Here is a 23,431-nt window from a genome sequence, read left to right on the forward strand (position 1 = left end):
GGAAAGAGGCTCTTTCTGCCAAGAGTAATGTAGTATGTATCCAAGAAACACATTTTACTGCTTCTAAACCACCAAAATGCTTCCACTTTTTTTTTTTTGCTAATGCTGACTCCAAATAAAAAAGCGCGACTCAACCTCCTTCCAACTGCATTCCTTAGATGCTGATCCCAATGGCCGGTTTCTCATTATCACTGCAAAAATCAAAAACTTCCACATGAGTCTTAATTTATATGCTCCCAACACCCACCATGTCCTTTTTTAACTCTCTTTTCACTAGTCTCCAACCTTACAAAACCAACCCCATAGCAATCCGTGGGGACATCAACAAAATCCTAGATCCCCCAATGGACTCCACAAGCCCCACCCGTAGATCGCCCTCCTTCTCTAAACTCCCTTCTTTCCCAAGAGGATCTCTTTGACCCGTGGAGGTGCATTCATGGCAAGGAGAGAGAATTCACCTTCTACTCCTCTTCTCACAGTGTATACTCGAGTATCGATCTCTTTCTGGAAGACAAGTTTACTCTAGAGTAGCCACAGCCTTCTTACCAAGCCTTATTACCAGAAACAGATTGAATCTGCCCTTGAACTTTTTTTTACGACCATCTCCAGCTCAGTTTCTGACCCCTCGATTATCTGGAACAGTCACAAAGCCTTCATCAGAGGTATATTTATCAAACTGGTAGCTCAACTAACCTCCCAAATACTGTTAGAAAACATGAAATTAGAAGTACAGTTAAATCACACTTGTTAAATAATAAAAGTAAAAAGAACAAACGTAGTCAAAACAGCCAAATTTCAGTAACCGGAACAGATAGGCAGCCAAGCCAGAAGTCATGGATCAATGTAGTGGAACAGCAAGCAAGATCCAAAACCAGAAGTGATGTCAGCAAAGCCGGTCTTTAAACAGCAACGCAGGAGATGTTTCTTGTAATGTTGACCAAGGCGAAGGCAGAGCTCTGCTGGAGGGGAAAGCTTAAGTAGGCAGGACTGACAAGCAGGATATCAATAACAGCTGAGTAACTGAGGAGAGAGATGGGAGCTGGCAATTAGCCAACAGCTGAGCGACCAGATCAGAGAAGGAAGGGCTGAGCACAGCCCTAATGAATACATCTCTTATGCCGTGTACACACGATCAGAATTTTGGTTGGAAAAAGCTCTGATGTTTTTTCCAACAGAATACTGACTGGATTTTGCTCAAGCTGTCTTGCATACACACAATCGCACCAAATTCTGACGACCAAGAATGCAGTGACGTACAACACGTATGACGGGACTAGAAAAAGGAAGTTCAATACCCAGTGCGCCACCCTTTGGGCTCCTTCTGCTAATCTCGTGTTAGTAGAAGTTTGGTGAGAGACGATTCGCTATTTTAAGACTTGTGCTTATTTTGATCGTTTTACTGCTGTTCAGTTTGTGCTTGTGGGTTTGTATTTGTTTTTCAGTGTGTGTAGTCAGTTCGTATATGTTTTTCAGTGCGTTCTTGTCCGCTCATTTCTGATTTTCAGCTCGCTCTTCACAGGCCTTGCTGTTCTTCAGTGCGTTCCTTCCTTATATTAGCAGGCAAGACACCTGCATGCGGCAAGCCATCACTCCCGAGCAGAGGTTAGTCGCCACCTTGCGGTACTTGGCGACAGGGTGAAGTCTACGGGACCTTAAGTTGTCGACAGGCATCTCCTCCCAGGCTCTGGGAATCATTATTCCAGAGACCTGTTCTGCTATTATTCAGGTTCTGCAGAAGGACTATATGATTGTAAGTTTTATCCTATAATATCACATTATATGTATTTAATGTATGCTAATGTTTTGTATTTCTTTCATAATTCCATAATTACCCTGATTGTAATATGCTGTGAATCTCCCCTTTGTCCTCATGCATGCTTGAATCTTTTAATGCACCTTTTTTGGCCTACATGCATATTTGCCTTCACTAACCTCCCCAGCATGCTATCCTGTGCCCATACACACCTAGCCTAGTCACTTAACAATGTATTTTGTCAGCTCCATTGTACTGCTTTACCCTAAACACCCTCTATAATTTGTACAAGTGTTATTGTTGTCCTTAAATTTATGCAGAGTGTCAGAGGCTTTTTCTGGGCTCACAAACTCATTTAGAACCCCCCAAATTTGGACAATGGGCCATGAAAGGGGTTGAGGAATCTGATAAGTTGACCTTATTTTTTTGTCTTTAAATACACATTAAAATCAATGTTATACTGATGTTGGCCAAGAATGTTTGTGTCTAATCTGCTTGCAATGTTTATGTGCAAAATTCATTTTTGTTTTTTCAGTTTGGACTCCACAGTTTCCTACAACGCCACAGGAATGGCAAACTGTGGCATCCCACTTTGCCCATCGTTGGGACTTTCCCAACTGCAGAGGGGCAATAGATGGGAAGCACATCCACATCGTCCCACCACCCCTTTCAGGGTCATACTATTTTAATTATAAGGGGTTTCATAGTATCGTGCTGATGGCTGTGGTGTCGGCGACATACGATTTCTCTATGTGGACGTGGGGAAGAATTGGCAGATGTCGAATGGTGGAGTCTTTGCCCAGACCGAGTTGAGTTCTAGGGACATCTCTAGAGCGGTGGCTTGGGATTGCCACCTGTGATAGAGCATGTCGAAAGACTTCCGTTTGTTTTTATTGCTGATGAAGCATTTGGTCTGGCCAATCACGTGATGAGGCCATTCCCCCAGAAGACCCTCACCCCAGAGAAGAGGGTTTTTAATTACAGGCTGGCCAGAGCCCGAAGAGTCGTGGAGAATACCTTTGGGATAATGGCCAGCCAGTTCCGTCTATTTCTAACGGCAATCAACCTGGCGGAGTACAAACTGAACCACATTGTTTTATGCTGCTGCATCCTGCACAACTTTTTAAAAAGAAATTCTCCAAATTATATAGCCTCAGTTGGGCATGAGGCCGGACTTTGTGAAACAACACTGACAGTCCTGGAAGCTTTCCGTCCTGGCTTGTCCTCCCAAAGCGCCCGAGAAGTGCGTGAAAAATATGTGGAATATTTTACGGGTAGGGGGACCATTGCTATGCCAGCTAATTTGTAAATATTTTTTAAATTAAAAAAAAATCGATATGATAAAATCTTGATTTGGATTTACTGCTTGTGTTTTTTTTATCTGTCACCTAGGTTCTCCTAGTGCACTTGTAGTGCCAAGTGGTTTTCACATTATTTAATTAACAGCTATTGTCACTGTAAACACCAAATTAATACAAAAAGTGTTATTGAGCATTGAAAGAAGAAGCCAGACATTGTTGAGTAGAAAGCCTTTTACTCAGTGCACATTCACATGTGCGTTTTATTTAATTTGTATAAAAAAAAAAATCCAGGAATATTTTTCGGATTTAGATTCTCCCTAATACATCAATCATGTTCTTCATTCTTTGTTTAATCTCCTTGGTTTTTTCTTTGATAAGGCCCAAATTACAACTACAAGACATGATTTCCTGGATAAGCCGTTGTGCACTGTCACTGGTGAAATGACTCGATTTTGGTACCACAACCTGAACATCACCTAAAATAAAAATACACACCATATATTAAAAATATGCAGGCATACATCTATTACCTCAATCTGTGGTTTCCGACACTGACCTGTTGTGGTGCCAAATGGGAGCACTTCTTCCACCTCTCCTTCCTCCATATCCACAGATTGTGGTGTCGTCTGTTCCCCTTCTTGAGGAGGCAGGGGGTTCATGCTGTCCTCAGACGTCCCGAGTCTTTTCTCCCCTATGAGAATGAAACAAAAGGTATACTTAGCACACAGATATTTGTGGACAGAAATATGAATGTGAAAGATTACTTTGAAGTGGGGTACAATTGTCTGTTTGGCCAGAGTTCCAAGTTGAAGACACGATTAATTCTCTTAACCAAACTGGAATACTTACCTTATTTGGACAAGTTTCACACATGGACACACTGCAAGTCTCCACTGGAGCACCTGTGTGGGTCACCCTAAAAAATGTGCTCTGGTGTCCCACACTAGTGCTCCTGAGTCCAGATGTGTAAACAGCTGCTGAGTGTCCTCTCCTTACATTACACCGAATCAAGTTTGCAATTCATACTAGTTTCAAAGACATCTAGACAACAATGTCCTAAACTTCTCTTAATACAAATTAGCATGACCAAATGTAGTTAACCTTGTATCAGCTAAAAACATGGTATTTAGTTGGCAAATTAACAATGTTTCCTACGAAAGATTACTATGCCCACGAACATCAAAGTAGCCGTTTTAAACTGTACAATAGTAAAGAAAAGCACATGGAGCAGCATGCAAGTTAATAATCATAATAGGAACACACAAGTACTTACTTTTTTGAAGCACTTTCTTTATCATTCTGTACTGATCGTGCTCCCTTAATTTTAGGTCTGACCAGCGTTTCCTTAATTTCTCCTTAGATCGTCGTATCCCAAATTTCCACCGCAGACTCTTTACCACTTTCATCATGATTTTGGCCTTTTGCAGATTGGGGTCTGGTTACGGTCCATTCTTGCCATCATAGTCGGCCCTCTTCAATATGTGGACCATCTCCACCATCTCTTCAAAGGACATATTGAATGCCTTAAACCTTCTCCTGGATCAGGACGTTTCAGCCTCCGGGCTTTCCTCCTCGTTACTAATAGTAGTAGTGACCACCTGCTCTGTTTCTGCCATGTTCCTCTCCCACTGAGACGAAAGAGACGGGGCAGGGAATTTTCGAGAAAGAATGTGAGGGGCGGGCGGCGCGGCAGAGTTTCACGCATGCGCAGTGTATATAAAGTTAAGACGCGTGTGTCGTACGTATATTCGGTGTGCTGAGGAAGGAGGATGAACAGTGGCCTATACTGATTCTAGATTGAGGCCTATATTGGGATAAGATTAGTAGGGTTTAGCCTGATATTTAGTGTTTCTGTCTTGTGTTTTGTCTTACAGCAAATATGAAACAATTCAAAGACCTTGAATTCATGGGCCAATTCATAGACAAATACAGGGATATGCGAAATTTGTGGGAGGTTAAAAACCCCTTATATCTCAATAAACCAGCTAGGAAGGCATCGCTGGAGAAATTGCTGGAATATGTGAAGACGCAGGTCCGCGATGCAGACATCGAGTTCGTGAAGAAGAAAATTGGTAGCTTGAGAAGCACATATAGGAAAGAGCTTAATAAGGTCCAGGCTTCCATGAGATCAGGAGCTGCAGCAGAGGATGTGTATGTATCCAGTCTGTGGTACTACAGCAGGATGTGCTTTCTGGAAGACCAGGTGGAAGCCAGGGAATCACTTTCTACACTTCCATTCACCCTTCCCTCAACCCCAGCTAAGGCTTCCGAGGACCAACCTGGGCCTTCCATCCTGGAAGAAGTTGAGGAGACTAGCTAGAGCCAGGTATAGTATTTTTTAACATATTTATTGTCTGAAAATGATTGTTGTTTACTTGATGTTATTCTTGCTAACAAATTAATGATTTAACAAAAAGTGTTTGACATGTCAATTGACAGTAGGGGCCAAAAATGAGTGTGACAAGAATTAAAAAGGCTGGGGTCAGAATGATAATCTTTTCTATTTATTAACATTCAATTTGCAATAGTCTTGAGCTGAAATTTGGGTGTGATCGATGAACCAAAAACTAAAAGTATGTAACTTTTTCATACACAGGAAGACCTTAGCCAGAACGAGGCTCTGGAAAGTGGCAGAAAGGAGGAGGCGGGGGTAAGTGTCTGCCAGGAGGAAGTGGGGTTAAGTGTCAGCCAGGAGGTGGCAGGGCCCTGTAGCCTCACCCAATCCCAGGTGCCTTTTCTCCACCTTCCAGCAAAAATGTCCAGGAAGGGGAGTAACATAGAGGAGGCAGCACTGGGCCTCATTAAGTATGCTAATGCAGCATTCTGCATTATCTGCATTATCATCTGCTGCTGTTCATGATCTCTGGGAGTCCTAGACCAGATTGTGCTCCCTATTATATGGACTTCTCAAGCTACCAATTTTATTTTCCAAATAGTTGATGTGTGCCCTGGGGTGGAAAGGCTTCACAAATTCCACCAGTTTTTTCAGCGTTGCCTTCTTTATTTTATTATCAGTCAGAAAAAATTTAGATTTTTTTTCTGAAAATACTTACCTATGTGTTTTTCTTCAAATAGGACAGTTTGTTTGTGAGTAGACAGACACATTTCAAAAATACAATGTCAAATTAACAAGGGACACCAACTAACCTCCTTGAGATTTAAAAAGACAAGATAATAATGTTGTTGTGTAAACTTGACACACACAAAAAAAAAATGATGGAGATGACTAGAAAATAATTTTAAAATATTCTAAAAAAGGAGTTCTTGATTAAAAAAAAAATAACAATAAAAAAAAATCCAAACATTATTATGGAGATCTGGCTTTAAAAACAAAAAAGATTATTCATGAGATCAGGAGAAATAATAAAGAAAGAAGTTAGAAGAAAGAGACGAACGCTATTGGCTACTGGCCTCTATGTAGTCCCGTCGTACGTAACGAAGGTCACCTCATTCCGAACGATTGGATTTTCCGACAACTTTGTCCGACCATGTGTATGCAACACAAGTTTTGGCCAAAATCCGTCGGAAAAAAATCAGACGGATTTTGTGGTCGGAATGTCTGACCGTGTGTACAGGGCATTAGCTAGCAGCGTCAAAGATTCCCAGTGACCGGAAACTGTTCAACCGATCAGAAATTGCGGAACAGTTTAGTCAAATTTACTCCACACTATTTAACCTATGTGACAAACCTGCATTCCAATCCCCAGCCCCAGAAGTTCTTTGCCATTTTTTAGACTCCATTAACCTTCTGTCTATAACAGACTCCCAACTTGCAGATCTAGCCTCTCCAATCACACACACCGAAGTAGCCAAAGCCAAAAAGTCCCTCACCCTACATAAATCTCCTGGCCCTGATGGATTTGTGAATGAATATTATAGACAATTCACCGACCGTCTGACTCCTTATCTGACCGATACATTTAACAGCATTATTGACCGTGGATCCTGTCCCCAAGAATTCTTAGAATCCATTATTGTTTCCATCCCCAAACCAGGCAGGTCTTCTGACAACTTTCACCCTCTCTCACTTCTAAACTCAGACACCACGCTTTATGCAAAAACGTATCCAACCGTATCTCCCAACTCAACCCACACCTCATTCACTCTGACCAAGTAGGCTTCGTCCCTAGCTGCCAAACCTCCAATACCACTAGACGCTCCATCAATCTCATCCAATGGGCCAAACACCATAACATGCCTTCTGTATTAATCTCTTTAGATGCTGAAAAAGCATTTGATAGGGTACATTACTTCCTCTTAGTCAGCTACTCTCTCATTATATAAATTGTATCACAAGTGCTACATGCTCCCCATCAATTTGGACCCGTCCACCAAAAATGCTTTTGCATCAGTTGCGCTGTTCTCATGGGCTCCTTTATCGTCCGTACAATATCTGGGAATTCAACTTCCCCTAGCTCTAAATTACTTTACAATAATACCAAGAACACTCCCAATCCTTCTCTACCACACTAAAGCAATGGCAACAAGCTCAAACTCTCCCTCCAAACTATTCCTGTTGCATCACCTACTGGAAATCTCCCCAAAAGCTTGTGTACCAATGGTACCACACCCCACAAAAATTAACTGCGATCTACACCAATCAATCTCCTCTATGTTGGAGGCCATGTGGCTCCACTGGATCACCCCTTCATATTTTGTGGCAATGTCCTGTTATTAAACCCTTTTGGACTCAAGTTTTCCAGCTAATAGCAATGGTTATCAACATGGACATAGCGAACGATCCCAAACTAGCTTTGTTAGTCTTAGGCAAGGATTCATGACCTTATAAATTTCACACCCTACTCACCTGTTTTTTCATAGCTGCGAGACTCTCCATTGCTTGCAATTTGAAAATCTCGAAAGCACCATCTGTTAAGGATGTGACAATCTCTCTAAATTAACATGCCCGAATGAATACGCCTTTGCCAAGGCTCACTTGACACAAGAGAACTTCTTACACCAATGGCAACACTGGTTATCTCACCCCACTCTGCACCTTACAACTTTGAAATCCTACAACAAAAACCCATCAATCCATAATGGTCCTGCTCAACTTACTTTCCATTGAATCCAGGCCTTTCCCCATTTGAGCATTATCCTGCCTTCATATTTCTTTATCATTGTACAGTATTGTTTTTATTTAATTATTTTCTGTATACTACCTTGGCCTTGGTGAGTCACAATCAAATGTGAACACACAAATTTACCTTCAGTCTACAATTTAACCAGGAACCCTATTATATCGTACCAGCCTCCCCTTTCCAGCCTTTCCTCTCTCTTACCCTTGCTACCCTTCTTTGCACGATGATCTATGTACAGTGCCTTGCGAAAGTATTCGGCCCCCTTGAACTTTTCAACCTTTTGCCACATTTCAGGCTTCAAACATAAAGATATAAAATTAAATTTTTTTGTGAAGAATCACCAACAAGTGGGACACAATTGTGAAGTGGAACGAAATCTATTGGATTTTTGAAACTTTTTTAGCAAATAAAAAACTGAAAAGTGGTGCGTGCAAAATTATTCGGCCCCTTTACTTTCAGTGCAGCAAACTCACTCCAGAAGTTCAGCGAGGATCTCTGAATAATCCAATGTTGTCCTAAATGACTGATGGTCATTAATAGAATCCACCTGTGTGTAATCAAGTCTCTGTATAAATGCACCTGCTCTGTGATAGTCTCAGGGTTCTGTTGAAAGCGCAGAGAGCATCATGAAGACCAAGGAACACACCAGGCAGGTCCGTAATACTGTTGTGGAGAAGTTTAAAACCGGATTTGGATACAAAAAGATTTCCCAAGCTTTAAACATCCCAAGGAGCACTGTGCAAGCGATCATTTTGAAATGGAAGGAGTATCAGACCACTGCAAATCTACCAAGACCTGGCCGTCCCTCTAAACTTTCAGCTCAGACAAGGAGAAGACTGATCAGAGATGCAGCCAAGAGGCCCATGATCACTCTGGATGAACTGCAGAGAACTACAGCTGAGGTGGGAGAGTCTGTCCATAGGACAACAATCAGTCGTACACTGCACAAATCTGGCCTTTATGGCAGAGTGGCAAGAAGAAAGCCATTTCTCAAAGATATCCATAAAAAATCTTGTCTAAAGTTTGCCACAAGCCACCTGGGAGACACACCAAACATGTGGAAGAAGGTGCTCTGGTCAGATAAAACCAAAATCGAACTTTTTGCCCACAATGCAAAACTATATGTTTGGCGTAAAAGCAACACAGCTCATCACCTTCAACACACCATCCCCACTGTCAAACATGGTGGTGGCAGCATCATGGTTTGGGCCTGCTTTTCTTCAGCAGGGACAGGGAAGATGGTTAAAATTGAGGGGAAGATGGATGCAGCCAAATACAGGACCATTCTGGATGAAAACCTGTTGGAGTTTGCAGAAGACCTGAAACTGGGACGGAGATTTATCTTCCAACAAGACAATGATCCCAAACATACAGCAAAATCTACAAAGACATGGTTCACAAATAAACGTATCCAGGTGTTAGAATGGCCAAGTCAAAGTCCAGACCTGAATCCAATCGAGAATCTGTGGAAAGAGCTGAAAACTGCTGTTCACAAACGCTCTCCATCCAACCTCACTGAGCTCGAGCTGTTTTGCAAGGAAGAATGGGCAAGAATTTCAGTCTCTAGATGTGCAAAACTGATAGAGACATACCCCAAGCGACTTGCAGCTGTAATCGCAGCAAAAGGTGGCTCTACAAAGTATTAACGCAAGGGGGCCAAATAATTTTGCACGCCCCACTTTTCATTTTTTTATTAGTTAAAAAAGTTTCAAAAATCCGATAGATTTCGTTCCACTTCACAATTGTGTCCCACTTGTTGGTGATTCTTCACAAAAAATTAAAAATTTATATCTTTATGTTTGAAGCCTGAAATGTGGCAAAAGGTTGAAAAGTTCAAGGGGGCCGAATACTTTCGCAAGGCACTGTATTACGCAACTTGAAATGCTGTTTGTTCACTTGATAAAACAATGACAAAAGAATGAAACTAAAAAATATTGACATGACTTTTCAAATCACTTTATTTTAAAGCTTTAAGGTATATGAGATTTTAGTTAATGGTTTTATATGTACAGTATAACAGGAATGTTTTTCTTGAACTGAAATAATGGCAACATTAACTGCAGATCATGTGATAAAATGAGAAGTAAAGTCACATGCTCAGCGTAAAAATAAAGAAAGAAGATCATTGTGATTTTCCTACCTATCAGGAACACAATAATTCCACAATTCACTGCTTACCGGAAAGCTGGTTAGGGCGGCTAGGTAAACTGCTTAAAACAATATGTTAAAAAAATGATCTGTTCAGTTTTTTGGAAAATTATTTGTATGTACATTGAAAAGTAAATATCCCTGTGACTGGTAATGGGAAGTATACATTAGCGTGTACAGAATTTTAACTGGACAGCCATTCTCAACCAGATTTTCATGGACTTTTGGGATACCTCCAGAAGGATGCTAGGGGTTCCCTGGGCAATGGTGGATTGATCTCCTGCTGGTTGGTCCCAGTGGTGTAGGATCAGTGAAAATCAATCAGGGATTCCTTCTTTCAAGCACCAATGTAAAAGGGTGCTTCTTCTACTGATGACTATTGTGGAAACTTTTTCACTGACCACCACTGTATGCGGGAACGTTTACATGGACCACCAATATAAAAGGACACCATTTTTACCACCTATATTTAACCTAAATTTGTATAACTCCATGATAATTACTGAAAATATACTGTATGGTTATATAGAGAAGGGGTATTATAGAAATTATCATCTTTTGGGTGTCAAATAGTTTAAGTTACTCACATTTTTATTCCTTTATTTATTCTTATATCTATACCTAACTGATTTTGTGACTGAGATATAATTTAAGATATAATATAAGTTCCCTGAGACCTGAAAATGATTTCAAGGGATTCGCCTTGGTAAAAAGGATGAGAAAGGCTGCTTTAAAACCCAACTCCAGGGAAAAATAAGTTTACCTATGCAGTGTGGCTGTGTCTGCACCACACAGGTTAACTGCTCGTTTTGTCCAGGGTAGAGCAGAAAGCTTATACTCACCTGATCCTCTGCTCCACTGGCAAACTGCACTCCCCCATGATCCAGTGGTGGACTGTTTCTGACATCCTTACATCCAGAGCATGTCTATGGGCACGATGATGTCCACAACAGTTAACCGCATAATATCGCAAGACTACTGGGGGGTGTCGCGACTCGGGAGCCACAGAAACTGATCTTGTGAGGAGAGGATTAGGCAAGTATGTCTCTATTCTCCAATCGCAGTTAACCCATGCAATGTGGGCACAGCCCCACTGCATGGGAACATTTTCTTTTTGCCTTGGAGTTGGACTTTAAAAGACCAAAAGTCTAGTCGGAGGTGCCTGAACGTACCTCCAGCAGTATTCTCTACTCCAAAAATTTACAGGTAGTGTCAGAGCTTAGCTGGCCTCACCCACCCCCACTGTCCTGCTGACCCATCACTGACCAATAGGAATATGCTGGAGACAGAAATTGGCAGGCAAGCTGCATTACTGGGTGCTCAGCCCCGATGCATGAGATTCCTGTGTTTTGGTGTGGGCAGAAGGCATGGGAGCCCTGTTCAGGCCCACTGCTGGCAGCCTGTAAAACTCTATGCTGCAGCTGGATGTTGTAGATGTTTGTGCCCACTTTGCTCTGTGCATGTGTGCTCTGAGCATTTGTGCCTAGATGTGGTATGCACAAATTTACAGCTCGGTGCACCATCCTTCTCTGTCCAGTTACAGCAGCTTTATAAAGTTTTACAGGCTGCCGGCAGCAAAACTGGATGATGCACCTGGGCCTTCCACCTGCACCAAAATCCTTGAATCTCATACAACAGGCTAAACTCCTGGCATGTATGAAACCTTAGGAGGTACCAAAGAATAGGCTATCAGAAAGGCTCGAAATTTGAGTCAAGCACAAGGTACTGTACTGTACTGAAAGCTACCATGGATAATTTATACCTGGCGTTAGTGTGTTGTTTTCTTAAAGGGACAGAGTTTCTTTAACTCTGAACATCAGTTAGTAATAGTAATACCCTTAAAATGACTTTTGGACTAAATGTTGCTTGTGTGTATACAGTATGACAAAAACGATGCTTCCAACACACTCACCAAAGAGTGACAACCAGTAGTGAATGTAACAATAAGTATAAAGTTATTACGTATTTATATGCAGAGATTAAATAACATTCAGATATAAAGCATAATCTTACCAGATCTGAAGTTTTAATGGTGTGTCATCAATATTGATTGTTTTAGTCTTGAAATCAATTCCTAAAAAAAAATATAAAAATGACATGAAGCATTTTTATTTGCTGTTTTATCTCAATATCTAGCCTCATTGATATGAAGGGAACCAACAGTTAGCAATCAACATAGCAGATCTTTCTACTTTCCATTATCCACCTAATATTTTAACACATTGAGCACACAAAAGTAAACATTCCCCAGGAAACCGTTTGGTAACACTTTTATTGAATGAAATTAAATCATCTTACATTCAGGCTACTTTCCCACTGAGGTGCTTTACAGGCACTACAGCGCTAAAGATAGCTCCTGCATAGTGCCTGCATAACGCCTGCATAGCGCCTGTAAAGAGCCTCTCCTGTCTCTCCAGTGTGAAAGCCTAAGTGCTTTCACACTGAAGCGGTGCACTTGCAGGACTGTAAAAAAAAAAGGATCTTTGCAGAGCTGTAGAAGCAGTGTAGAAAAAGCGCCCCCTGCTCATTGAAATCAATGGGGCAGTGCTGCCAAATCTGCTGCCAAATAGTGCCGCTAAAAATAGCGGCACTTTATCGCTTACACCCACCGTGTGAAAGTAGCCTATACATATATATATATATATATATATATATATATATATATATATATATATATATATATATATATAATGTCATGGCCCTAAAACTGACACAGATGTGGATCACAAACACGCGACAAGACTTACAACATAAATAGACCTGAGGTGTGGCTTTTGGTCGTCTGGTAGGTAAGTCAAGAAAAGGTGCCAAAAAATAAGCAGGTAGGGAGGTATATCTTATTGGCTCTAACCTCATTGAGCAAGCTTAGAGAAGGCTAGAGCCATCTCCACTTGAGGGTTTGGAATATATCTGATGAAGTAGGAGGACTTCCATTTGCCTAGGTTCTTGATCACATGGTCTGGTACTCTGCGCTGGGATGTGACTGAGGCTGTGCTGATCCGGAAAGGAATGTCCAGAGTACAGGCTTAAGTTGAGCAGAAGGACCCTAACACATTTAATAAAATTAATGCCACTCGGGGGTTGACTGAGAAGGCAGTAAGGGGCTGGAGGTTGACTGGCTGGGTAGGTGAGAGAGCAAACGGTCAAGGATCATAACTGGGCACCAGGAGACCGTAAGAGGAAGTACATAATGGTTTGGGAAGTAAGTGGGGAGGTGTCTGTACAGTATCTGACTACTGGTATTGCCAGAGGTGAACTCGCTAGGTCATAGGAAGTCATAGAAAGCCAGATAGGTGGCCGCCTGCATGACTAGGTTGTGCAAGAGCCCAAAGGGGGAATATGAGAGGATTTCGGACATGGGTAGGCATTTGCCATTGGTTGCGGGCTGCTGCTACTGAACACAACGCAGAAGAGCCAGCCTAGTGACGTGTAGTATCGCGCACTGGAACCGACAGAGCAAGGGCGAGTGATCAGCTTAAATACCCTTTGGGCCCCTCCCATAAATTCAGGCCACCATACTGGTCTTCTAATATATATATATAGTATATAGCATATACATTTGTAACACAAGTCATATTGTAATTGAATGTTATTAAAAATTACCTTTCCTTTTCAATAATTCAATATGCAGCTTTATAATTTTCTGTAAATTGCAATGCAATTAAGCTACCTGGAGGCTTTCTATATACAGATGGTGTATAGAACGCCCCTCATAAATGTAATTTTCTGCTTTTGTGAATGGCTTACTAATTTACCCAGAAGTCTACACTAAGATACAAGTCAGTTTTTCGGCATCCCTTGCAAAAAAAATGTAATTTTGTTGATATCACCCAAAGGGAAATCATGCCTAAAGAGATGCAGGTCTTGCCAATTTCCTCATTAGAGCCATGCAGGAGCAGCAGCTTGATAGTTATAAAATCACTCCAATACATGTTCACTCTATGTTTTTTTTCTCAACAAAAGTGGAGTTACTCTTTAAATAAATATTTTTTGTTTTTACATACAGTTTCTGCTTTTCCATTTCCTCATTGAGTGAGGGACTGGTGATAAACCAGGGCCTCGCTGATGATTCATGGGAGGGCTACAATACCAGTGCCTTCTCCTCAGATGACATGCATTATCACATGTTCCTGGAAGCAGACTCAGAGTTCCAGGACGTGAAGTGATATGGATTAATCTGCCCTTAGTGAAAACGGCCATCATGAGAAGAATGGGGAAGAAAAAAAATGAACAAAAAAGCTGTTTGTAGATTGCCGTTACTAAACATTTATAAAGGAGTCTTTATTGTAACTTTTAAGATAAGGGCACTGTTCTTCTTAACGTACAAGGTTACTTAAATAGACTGAGTGGGTAAAGTGACAGGGTTGATTAAAACTCCTATTCATCCCTATAGAAGATTTGCACTACTGAAAAGGAAACATGATCCAGCAGAAAGGAGTTAAATATTCAGTACCTGTGAGTAGAGCAGTAGAAGGCTATATTATCAGCCTGCATTCCTGTATGAAAATATTGCATCTGTGTGTTTGCCTCATGTGGTCTCTGTTAGAGATGTGGATGATGGAAAAAATTGTTTTGTTTTGTTTTGGGTTCATTCGTTAAGTCAATCATTTTATTTTGTTATATTCCTTATGTTAGAATGATTCTTTTTTTTTTATTTGATTTGTATATTCGCTGTTCTGGAACAATTTTTATTTTTGGAGTTAAGTTACTTTGTAAGATTCAGATTCATTCTTTATGTTAACAGTGTGATTTTGCATTTCCACTTTGACTTTTGCCAGTCATAACAATACAGAGCGTGACACATTTTTATTGAACTTACAAAACCCTCCAAAGCCACAAATGAATCAAAAGAATGAATATGGATGAATTTGTTGTTTTTGTTATAATTTATTAGCAGTTATTACTTTAACCACTTGCTTACTGGGCACTTAAACACCCTTCCTGACCAGACCAATTTTCAGCTTTTGGTGCTCTCACACTTTGAATGACAATTACTCAGTCATGCAACACTATACCCAAAATAATTTTGTGTCCTTTTTTTCCCACAAATAGAGCTTTCTTTTGGTGGTATTTGATCACCTCTGGGGTTTTTATTTTTTGCGCTATAAATGAAAAAAGACCGAAAATTTTGAAAAAAACGCATATTTCTTTGTTTCTGTGACAGAATTATGCAAATTATAATTTTTTTTCATAAATTTTGGCCACAATTTATACTGCTACATATCTTTGGTAAAAATAACCCAAATTAGTGGATATTATTTGGTCTTTGTGAAAGTTAGAGAGTCTACAAGCTGTGGTGCGAATCATAAAAAATTGATCACACCTGATGTACTGGCGGCCTATCTCATTTCTTGCGACCCGAACAAGTCAGGAAAGTACAAATACCCCCCAAATGACCCCTTTTTTGAAAGTAGACATTCCAAGGTATTTACTAAGATGCATGGTGAGGTTTTTGATGTTGTTATCTTTTTCCCACAATTCTTTGCAAAATGAAGATTTTTTTTTTTTCTCACAAAATTTTCAATGTAATAGGTTATTTCTCTCACATGGCATGTGTATACCACAAATGACACCCCAAAATACGTTCTGCTACTCCTTCTGAGTATTACGATACCAAATGTGTGAGACTTTTACACAGCCTGGCCACATACAGAGGCCCAATATTGAAATAGCACCATCAGGCGTTCTAGGAGCATAAATTACACATTTCATTTCTCAACCACCTATTACATTTTTGAAGGCCCTGGAGCACCAGGACAATGGAAATGCCCACAAAGTGACCCCCTTTTGGAAAGCTAACACCCCAACGTATAATCTATGAGGCATATTGAGTCGTTTGAATGGTTCATTTTTTTTCCAGAAGTTTTGGGAAAATGTGGAAAAAAAATGAAAACGCATTTTTTTACGCAAAGTTGTCCATTTATAAGATATTTCCAACACATAGCATGTACATAGCAAAAATGACACCCCAAAATATGTTCTACTACTCCTCCTGAGTATAACGATACCAAATGTGTGAGACTTTTACACAGCCTGGCCACATACAGAGGCCCAATATTGAAATAGCACCATCAGGCGTTCTAGGAGCATAAATTACACATCTTATTTCTCAACCACCTATTACAGTTTTGAAGGCCCTGGAGCACCAGGACAATGGAAATGCCCACAAAGTGACCCCACGTGGCACTGACAACACGTGGCACTGACAGCACGTGGCACTGACAAATGGCACTGGAGGCAGATGGCACTGGAGGCAGATGGGGCTGACAGATGGGGCTGACAGATGGGGCTGACAGATGTCGCTGGCAGATGTCGCTGGCAGATGTCGCTGACAGATGGCACTGGAGCTGGCACTGGCAGATGGCACTGGCACTGGCAGATGGTGCTGGCTATTTGCTCTGGCTAATTGCTCTGGCAAATGGGGCTTGCAGATGGCACTGCGGCTGGCAGATGGCACTGGCGCTGGCAGGTGGCACTGGCACTGGCAAGTGGCACTGGCGCTGGCAGGTGGCACTGGCAGGTGACACTGGCAGGTGGCACTGGCACTGGCGGCACTGGCGCTGATGGCACTGGGGCTGACGGCACTGGGGCTGACGGATGGCACTGGCGCTGGCACTGGCACTGGCAGGTGGCATTGGCACTGGCACTGGCGGCACTGGGGCTGACGGCACTGGGGCTGATGGATGGCACTGGCGCTGGCAGGTGGCACTGGTGCTGGCAGGTGGCACTGGCACTGGCAGGTGTCACTGGCGGCACTGGCACTGGCGGCACTGGCGGCACTGGGGCTGACGGCACTGGGGCTGACGGATGGCACTGGCAGGTGGCACTGGTGCTGGCAGGTGGCACTGGCAGCACTGGCACTGGTGGCACTGGGGCTGACGGCACGGGGGCTGACGGCACTGAGGCTGACGGATGGCGCTGGCAGGTGGCACTGGCGCTGGCACTGGCACTGGCACTGGCAGGTGGCACTGGCGCTGGCAGGTGGCACTGGCGCTGGCAGGTGGCACTGGCGGCACTGGCACTACTGGCAGATGGCACTGGGCTGACAGATGGCACTGGCACTGGGGCTGACAGATGGCACTGGGGCTGACAGATGGCACTGGGGCTGACAGTTGGCACTGGGGCTGACTCACAGATCCTCTCTCTCCTCACACGCTGTCTCTGTGTGAGGAGGGAGAGACACGGCAATGGGAGATGATCTCATATGTTTACATTTGAGATCATCTCCCATTGGCAGCTGCGATCGCGCTGTGAACGGCCGCTTTGATTGGCCGTTCACGGCGATCTATGTTTGCCTGTCTCCGGGAGACACGGCGAATACAAAACTTCCGCGATGCGCGCCCCCGGCGGCGCGCATTGCAGAAGTAAACACAAGGACGTCCAGGGACAACCAGTCGAAGGAACCCGCCTGCTCTAGGGCCATCATTCGGCTATAGGGCGGGCGGGAGGTGGTTAATTAGTATTATTTATTACCAGTTTATTCATTTATTTTTTTTGAAATGCGTTACTATTGACATGCAAAGATTCAGATACATCCAAATCTCTGAATAACAAAAGTTCTGTCCAAATTTTGATTCATAAAGAAACGAAACTAAACAAAATGAAACACACTTGTCTAGTCTCTGTATTCATCCTTACAATAGGATATTCTACAGAATCTGTTGCATTTTTGGCTTTGCATTGGAGCAACTCATTGGACTACGCCTTGTTGCTTTAGATCAACTTTAAGGAAGTCTTGGCTGCAACATGTTTATCCTTACCATATCAGACATCAAAGGCGGGACACATTGTGTACGTTTTCCAGGTGGAATGGGTCATGTTTGCCCCCAAAACCCAACTCAGATACTGAAAGCACACCTTTCCCTGGGATTATGTTTAACATAAAAATAAAACTGAATACACATCTTTAGCAGTCAAAAAACAAAGACTGCAGCTTATGGTAAACAGAATTCATGTAGTGGGCCCATGGCAGCCAAAACTGGGACCCTACAGGTAAAAGTATGTGGAAGCCCCTCCAAATGATTGCGTTTAGGTGCACAAATCTAGGTCCAAAAAGTCATGTTTGAACTTGTCAACTTTTGACAAGTTTTGAAGTTTGATGAACAATAATGAACTCAGGTATTTATGAACCAGGATCTGAATTTGTGTGTGTGAGTCTGCCAGGAAGCTGTCACCTATATTAGGCCAATCATTGTCAGCCAGGGCACTCTCCACCCTGCCTGCAGCCACATGTATACACTCCCTAATGTACAGTATATGTATGGCTGTAAGCAGGGCAGGACTTAGGGTGGTGGGGGCCCCTGGGCTTGAGTCACTTTCGGGCCCTACCTTCTATACATTACCATATTTATCGGCGTATAACACGTGCTGGCATATAACACGCACCCCAAGTTTAGGAAGGAATTTTAAGGATAAAACTTTTAGGAGGGAAGTTTAATGAAAAAACTTACATTTAAATGCCCATCAATGCAGCCTTATCAGTGTCCATCTGCAGCGTTGTCAGTGTCATTTGCAGGCTTGTCATTGCAGTCTTGAAGTTTAAAAATGGCCCTGCCGAGATACAGAGTCCTGTGCATCTCAGCGGCTCTCGGGCCCTCTAGCAGTCCCGAGCGGAGCCGATAGTAGTCGGCTTGGCTCACAGTCATGCCCAGTCCCTGTGTTATGTCCATCATAGGGCGGGACTGGGCATAACTGTGAGCGGAGCCGAGCCGGGTACACTCGGCTATGTATCTTGGCGGGGCCCCCTATTGGGTGGGGCCCATGGGCTTGAGCCCAGTCAAGCCCAATGGTAAGTCCTGCCCTGGCTGTAAGTCAGAGAATACCCGGCTGCAGATGATTGACCCAGTATAGTATATAACACATGTGGATTTGAATCATGGTTTAAACACGCCCGAGGTCATCGCTATTGATAAGATCAGTGTTAAGGAACTTGAGTGACCTGCACAGAGGCATGACCTTAACCCCTTGAACACCTTTGCGTTGAACTGGAATGCTAATTGCACGCCAGGCCTTTTCTTCCAACAGCACTACCTGACCTTACCGTTGCTTTTTTGGTTGAATGGGTACAAATTTCCTCAAGACTAAGAAGGCGCTGATAGAGCCACAAGGAGTGGGAGGGCAAATCCATTTTAATGCCCATAGTTTTGAAATGGGATGTCCAACAAGGTGTTATAGGTTTCCACAAACATTTGGTCTTATAATATATTGCTAAATTATATGGAGCGTGTTGTACTGCAGACACTCTGCCCCCAGTGGACCTGTTCCCATGCATCAGATGTTTTTTAGAAGGTGTTTTGATATGTCTCTTAATGCATATCTTAAGAGCAGGTGCCATGTTTGTTTAGACAGGTCCCAGGCATCCAGAAGCCTAATGGTGACCTCCAGAGCTAGGTACAGCTGACATCCTTCTGTGTAGAGTGGGTTACGAGGCATGGTGGGTGTAATGCAAGGTAGATTCATGGGCACCAGACACTTCTTGAATGATTTATTGTCTTTTGAACAAAACTGTGGGAGAGAGGAATTAGGGCCAGGACACCCTTTAGTAGTTGCAATGTTAATTAGCAGACTCTGAGACTTCTATAGGTGGACATGCAGGGAAAGGCATTCAGCCGGACACCACATCTGCATGTGTAGACACGCTGCCTCCTATGGCAATGATCTTGAACAGTTTCTAACAAAGGTAACAATGAACTCTTTACTTCCTCCACAATCTCCTATTGTAGATCTTCACTCAACTGAGCTCCCAGTCTCTCTTACTAGACTTTCTGATCCACTGCCACTGGATCTCCCAAGTGCTTCCTTCTCTCTCTCAGTATCTTCCTTAAGCGTCACCCCCGCTTCCCAGCTGGGTCCCTAGCTTGGCATTCAAAATACTCCTCAAGCGTCACCCCACTGGCCTGCTCGGTCCCTGACTTGACAAACAAGGCTGCTCTGCAAGCATCACCTCCACTGGCTGGGTCTCTGACTCGAATCAGCTGAAGTTTCCCAATTCTTCACTGTCCCCGGTTGGTGAGAATACTGCTCTGGTACTTACTTCAGCTACTAACAGTGATCACTGGTAATAAGGTGGATGGTCTTTTAGTGGCGACAGTTTCCCCTCTACCTCTGACCATGACAGGTTCTCTGACCGGCAGAACCATCACTCCTGGTTGGACTACAAGCCGCAATCCCAACCCTATGCTGCTCTCTTCTTCTGGATAAGCCCTTAGACAGCCTAGCAGCCAGACGTCCCCCAGGATAGGCTTCAGGCTCTGGCCTAGCAGCCTGGGGCAGCACAACACACGTCCACCCAAACAGCTGTCCAGAACCCCGATCACCTGACCTCACCTAAATAAATAGGCTCTCTCAGCAGGCTAAGGGACCGAAGAAGATCCCTGGCCATTGGCTGAGATACCCCATCTATTGCTAATCTGTCCTTGCAATGCCCTTGTCTTATCTAATGTCCCCAGATACCCGACCATCTAGTGACAAAAGAGAGAAGTGCAGCAATGCCAGAATTAGGGTGGAATCAATTGATCCCCTATCAATTGGTCAAGGCGACTACACCTGGCAGATAAATTTACTAGAAGCCCTGCCTAAACATCAGGGTGCTACATTTGCAAATGTCAACAGCCTTGGTGCCAAAACTGTAGCTTGAGGACCGCTTATGGGCCCTTTGGCACTTTTTTGTGCAGCCCTCAGGGCCCTCACAGACACTAATCTGTGACACTAATGTGTTTCCCTATTGCCCTATAGCAGTGGTTTCTAGTATTCTTATGTGATATGTCTCCAGTCAAAGACTTTCTCCTAAAGCATGTCCCCAGTCCCCAACAACCCCAATAGTATGTATACAGTCTTTGAAAGTGTCTTGCAGCATGTCCGCAGTCTCTGATCATTTCTTGTATCCTGTCAGCAGTCTCTGACCATCTCCTGTATTATGTCCACAATCTCTGACCATTTTTATGTGCAGCCCTTTGGTGAAGTTGGGGGCTGTACTTGAGGCCCCCCATATCAAGAAAGTTGACCACCATTGGTTTGCAGCCTACAAATGCATATCTATCTATCTATCTATCTATCTATCTATCTATCTATCTATCTATCTATCTATCTATCTATCTATCTATCTATCTATCCATTCATAATTCTATATATTGCACTGCATAACCTGCGGTTCCTATAGGATGTAAGCCCTGCCAGAGGCAGAATAAGCCACTATAGCACGGTTTGAAGTCTGATATATATATATCTGATATATATATATATATATATATATATATATATATATATATATATAAAATTTAATTAGAATGACATGGGAGTAGGACATGGGAGTAGGACATGGGAGTCACATTGGGGTTTTATTTTAGTAAACTGCATTTGTCTGTTAAAGTCACCGAGGTTAAGATAAGTGAAGATGAAGGAGTGTGTCACCAATTCCACTCAGATCAGCTGAAGTGGAAATACCATGTCTCCAGGACCAGAGGCGGCTCTTTAATTAGGCAAATTAGGCGATTGCCTTAGGCCTCGCCCACAGGAAGGGCCTCGCCATCGAGCGATTGCCTAATTTGTCTCTGAGGTGTTGTGCTGCACTGTCTGCTGCTGTGTGGAGTGTCTCTCAAACGGCGGGGTGAGCGAGCGGCGGGCGCGCTGCACACAGCTGCAGACAGAGTGAGCTCCGCGGCGGTGGATGAGGGGGGTGATAAGAGTATGTCCGACTGTCTAATATGCATGGCTTAGGCTGCCTGTGTGTCCAATAGCAGCAGCGCTGTCCTCCGAGTCCTAGCCCTTCCTTCCCCTAACGGCGGCCCCATTGCATGCCGGGAATTGTAGTTCTCCCACAGAGCACAGGCACATAGACTTTAACATGGCCGTCTGGTGCCTGTGCTCTGCAGAGACTACAACTCCCAGATTGCACTGCAGGGCAGAGCTAGAACATCATGTGTTGCTTCTCCAACTGAGTCCTGCTGCCTTTACCAATTTGTCACCAAGGCGAGGAGCAGGATCATCAGGTACAGTTTATATATAGGTTTTTCATATATATATATATATATATATATATATATATATATATATATATATATATATATATATATATATATATGAAAAACCTAACAACAATGCACCCCCACCAAATCTAAGAGTCCAAAGGCCATATTAACTCTGCATTGACAAGACAGTTTTATTTTCACACATTCTAAAAATAACTTTTCATCTGCTTTACTGAGGATGCTTTACAGTGGCTGTGTTTGATGGCATGGTGGCTGCAATTGATGGCACAGTGGCTGGGTTTAATGGCACAGTGGCTGCAATTATTGAGCACAGTGGCTGCGTTTGATGGCACAGTGGCTGCATTTGATGGGCACGGTGGCTGTGTTTGATGGCACAGTGGCTGCGTTTGATGGCACAGTGGCTGAGTTTGATGGGCACAGTGGCTGCGTTTGATGGCACAGTGGCTGCGTTTGATGGGCACAGTGGCTGCGTTTGCTGGCACAGTGGCTGCATTTGATGGCGCAGTGACTGCATTTGATGGGCACAGTGGCTGAGTTTGATGGCACGGTGGCTGCAATTGATGGCACAGTGGCTGCATTTGATGGGCACAGTGGCTGAGTTTGATGACACGGTGGCTGCATTTGATGGGCACGGTGGCTGTGTTTGATGGCACAGTGGCTGCAATTGATGGGCACAGTGGCTGCGTTTGATGGCACAGTGGCGGCGTTTGATGGCACAGTGGCTGCGTTTGATGGCGCAATGACTGCATTTGATGGGTACAGTGGCTGAGTTTGATGGCACGGTGGCTGCAATTGATGGGCACAGTGGCTGAGTTTGATGGCACGGTGGCTGCAATTGATGGGCACAGTGGCTGAGTTTGATGGCACGGTGGCTGCAATTGATGGGCACGGTGGCTGCAATTGATGGGCACAGTGGCTGCATTTGATGGGCACGGTGGCTGTGTTTGATGGCACAGTGGCTGCGTTTGATGGCACAGTGGCTGCATTTGATGGCACAGTGGCTGCGTTTGATGGGCACAGTGGCTACGTTTGATGGCGCAGTGACTGCATTTGATGGGCACAGTGGCTGAGTTTGATGGCACGGTGGCTGCAATTGATGGCGCAGTGGCTGCATTTGATGGGCACGGTGGCTGCATTTGATGGGCACAGTGGCTGAGTTTG

General features: G+C 43.4%; 1 protein-coding gene across 2 annotated transcripts in view; it reads right to left on the bottom strand.

The window, feature by feature from the left end:
* LOC143997165 (ras-related protein Rab-10-like) overlaps positions 1–23,431 on the bottom strand; it is a 74,528-nt gene that overhangs the window by 39,402 nt on the left and 11,695 nt on the right. For both annotated transcript variants that reach the window (XM_077492625.1, XM_077492624.1), the window contains exon 2: positions 12,297–12,357. In XM_077492625.1, the coding sequence (XP_077348751.1) occupies positions 12,297–12,357 (61 nt within the window). The remainder of the gene's footprint in view (positions 1–12,296; positions 12,358–23,431) is intronic.

Source organism: Lithobates pipiens, unplaced genomic scaffold, assembly GCF_037356315.1.
Source record: "Lithobates pipiens isolate NorthernLeopardFrog02 unplaced genomic scaffold, aLitPip1_a1.2 Scaffold_19, whole genome shotgun sequence".
NCBI lineage: Eukaryota > Metazoa > Chordata > Amphibia > Anura > Ranidae > Lithobates > Lithobates pipiens.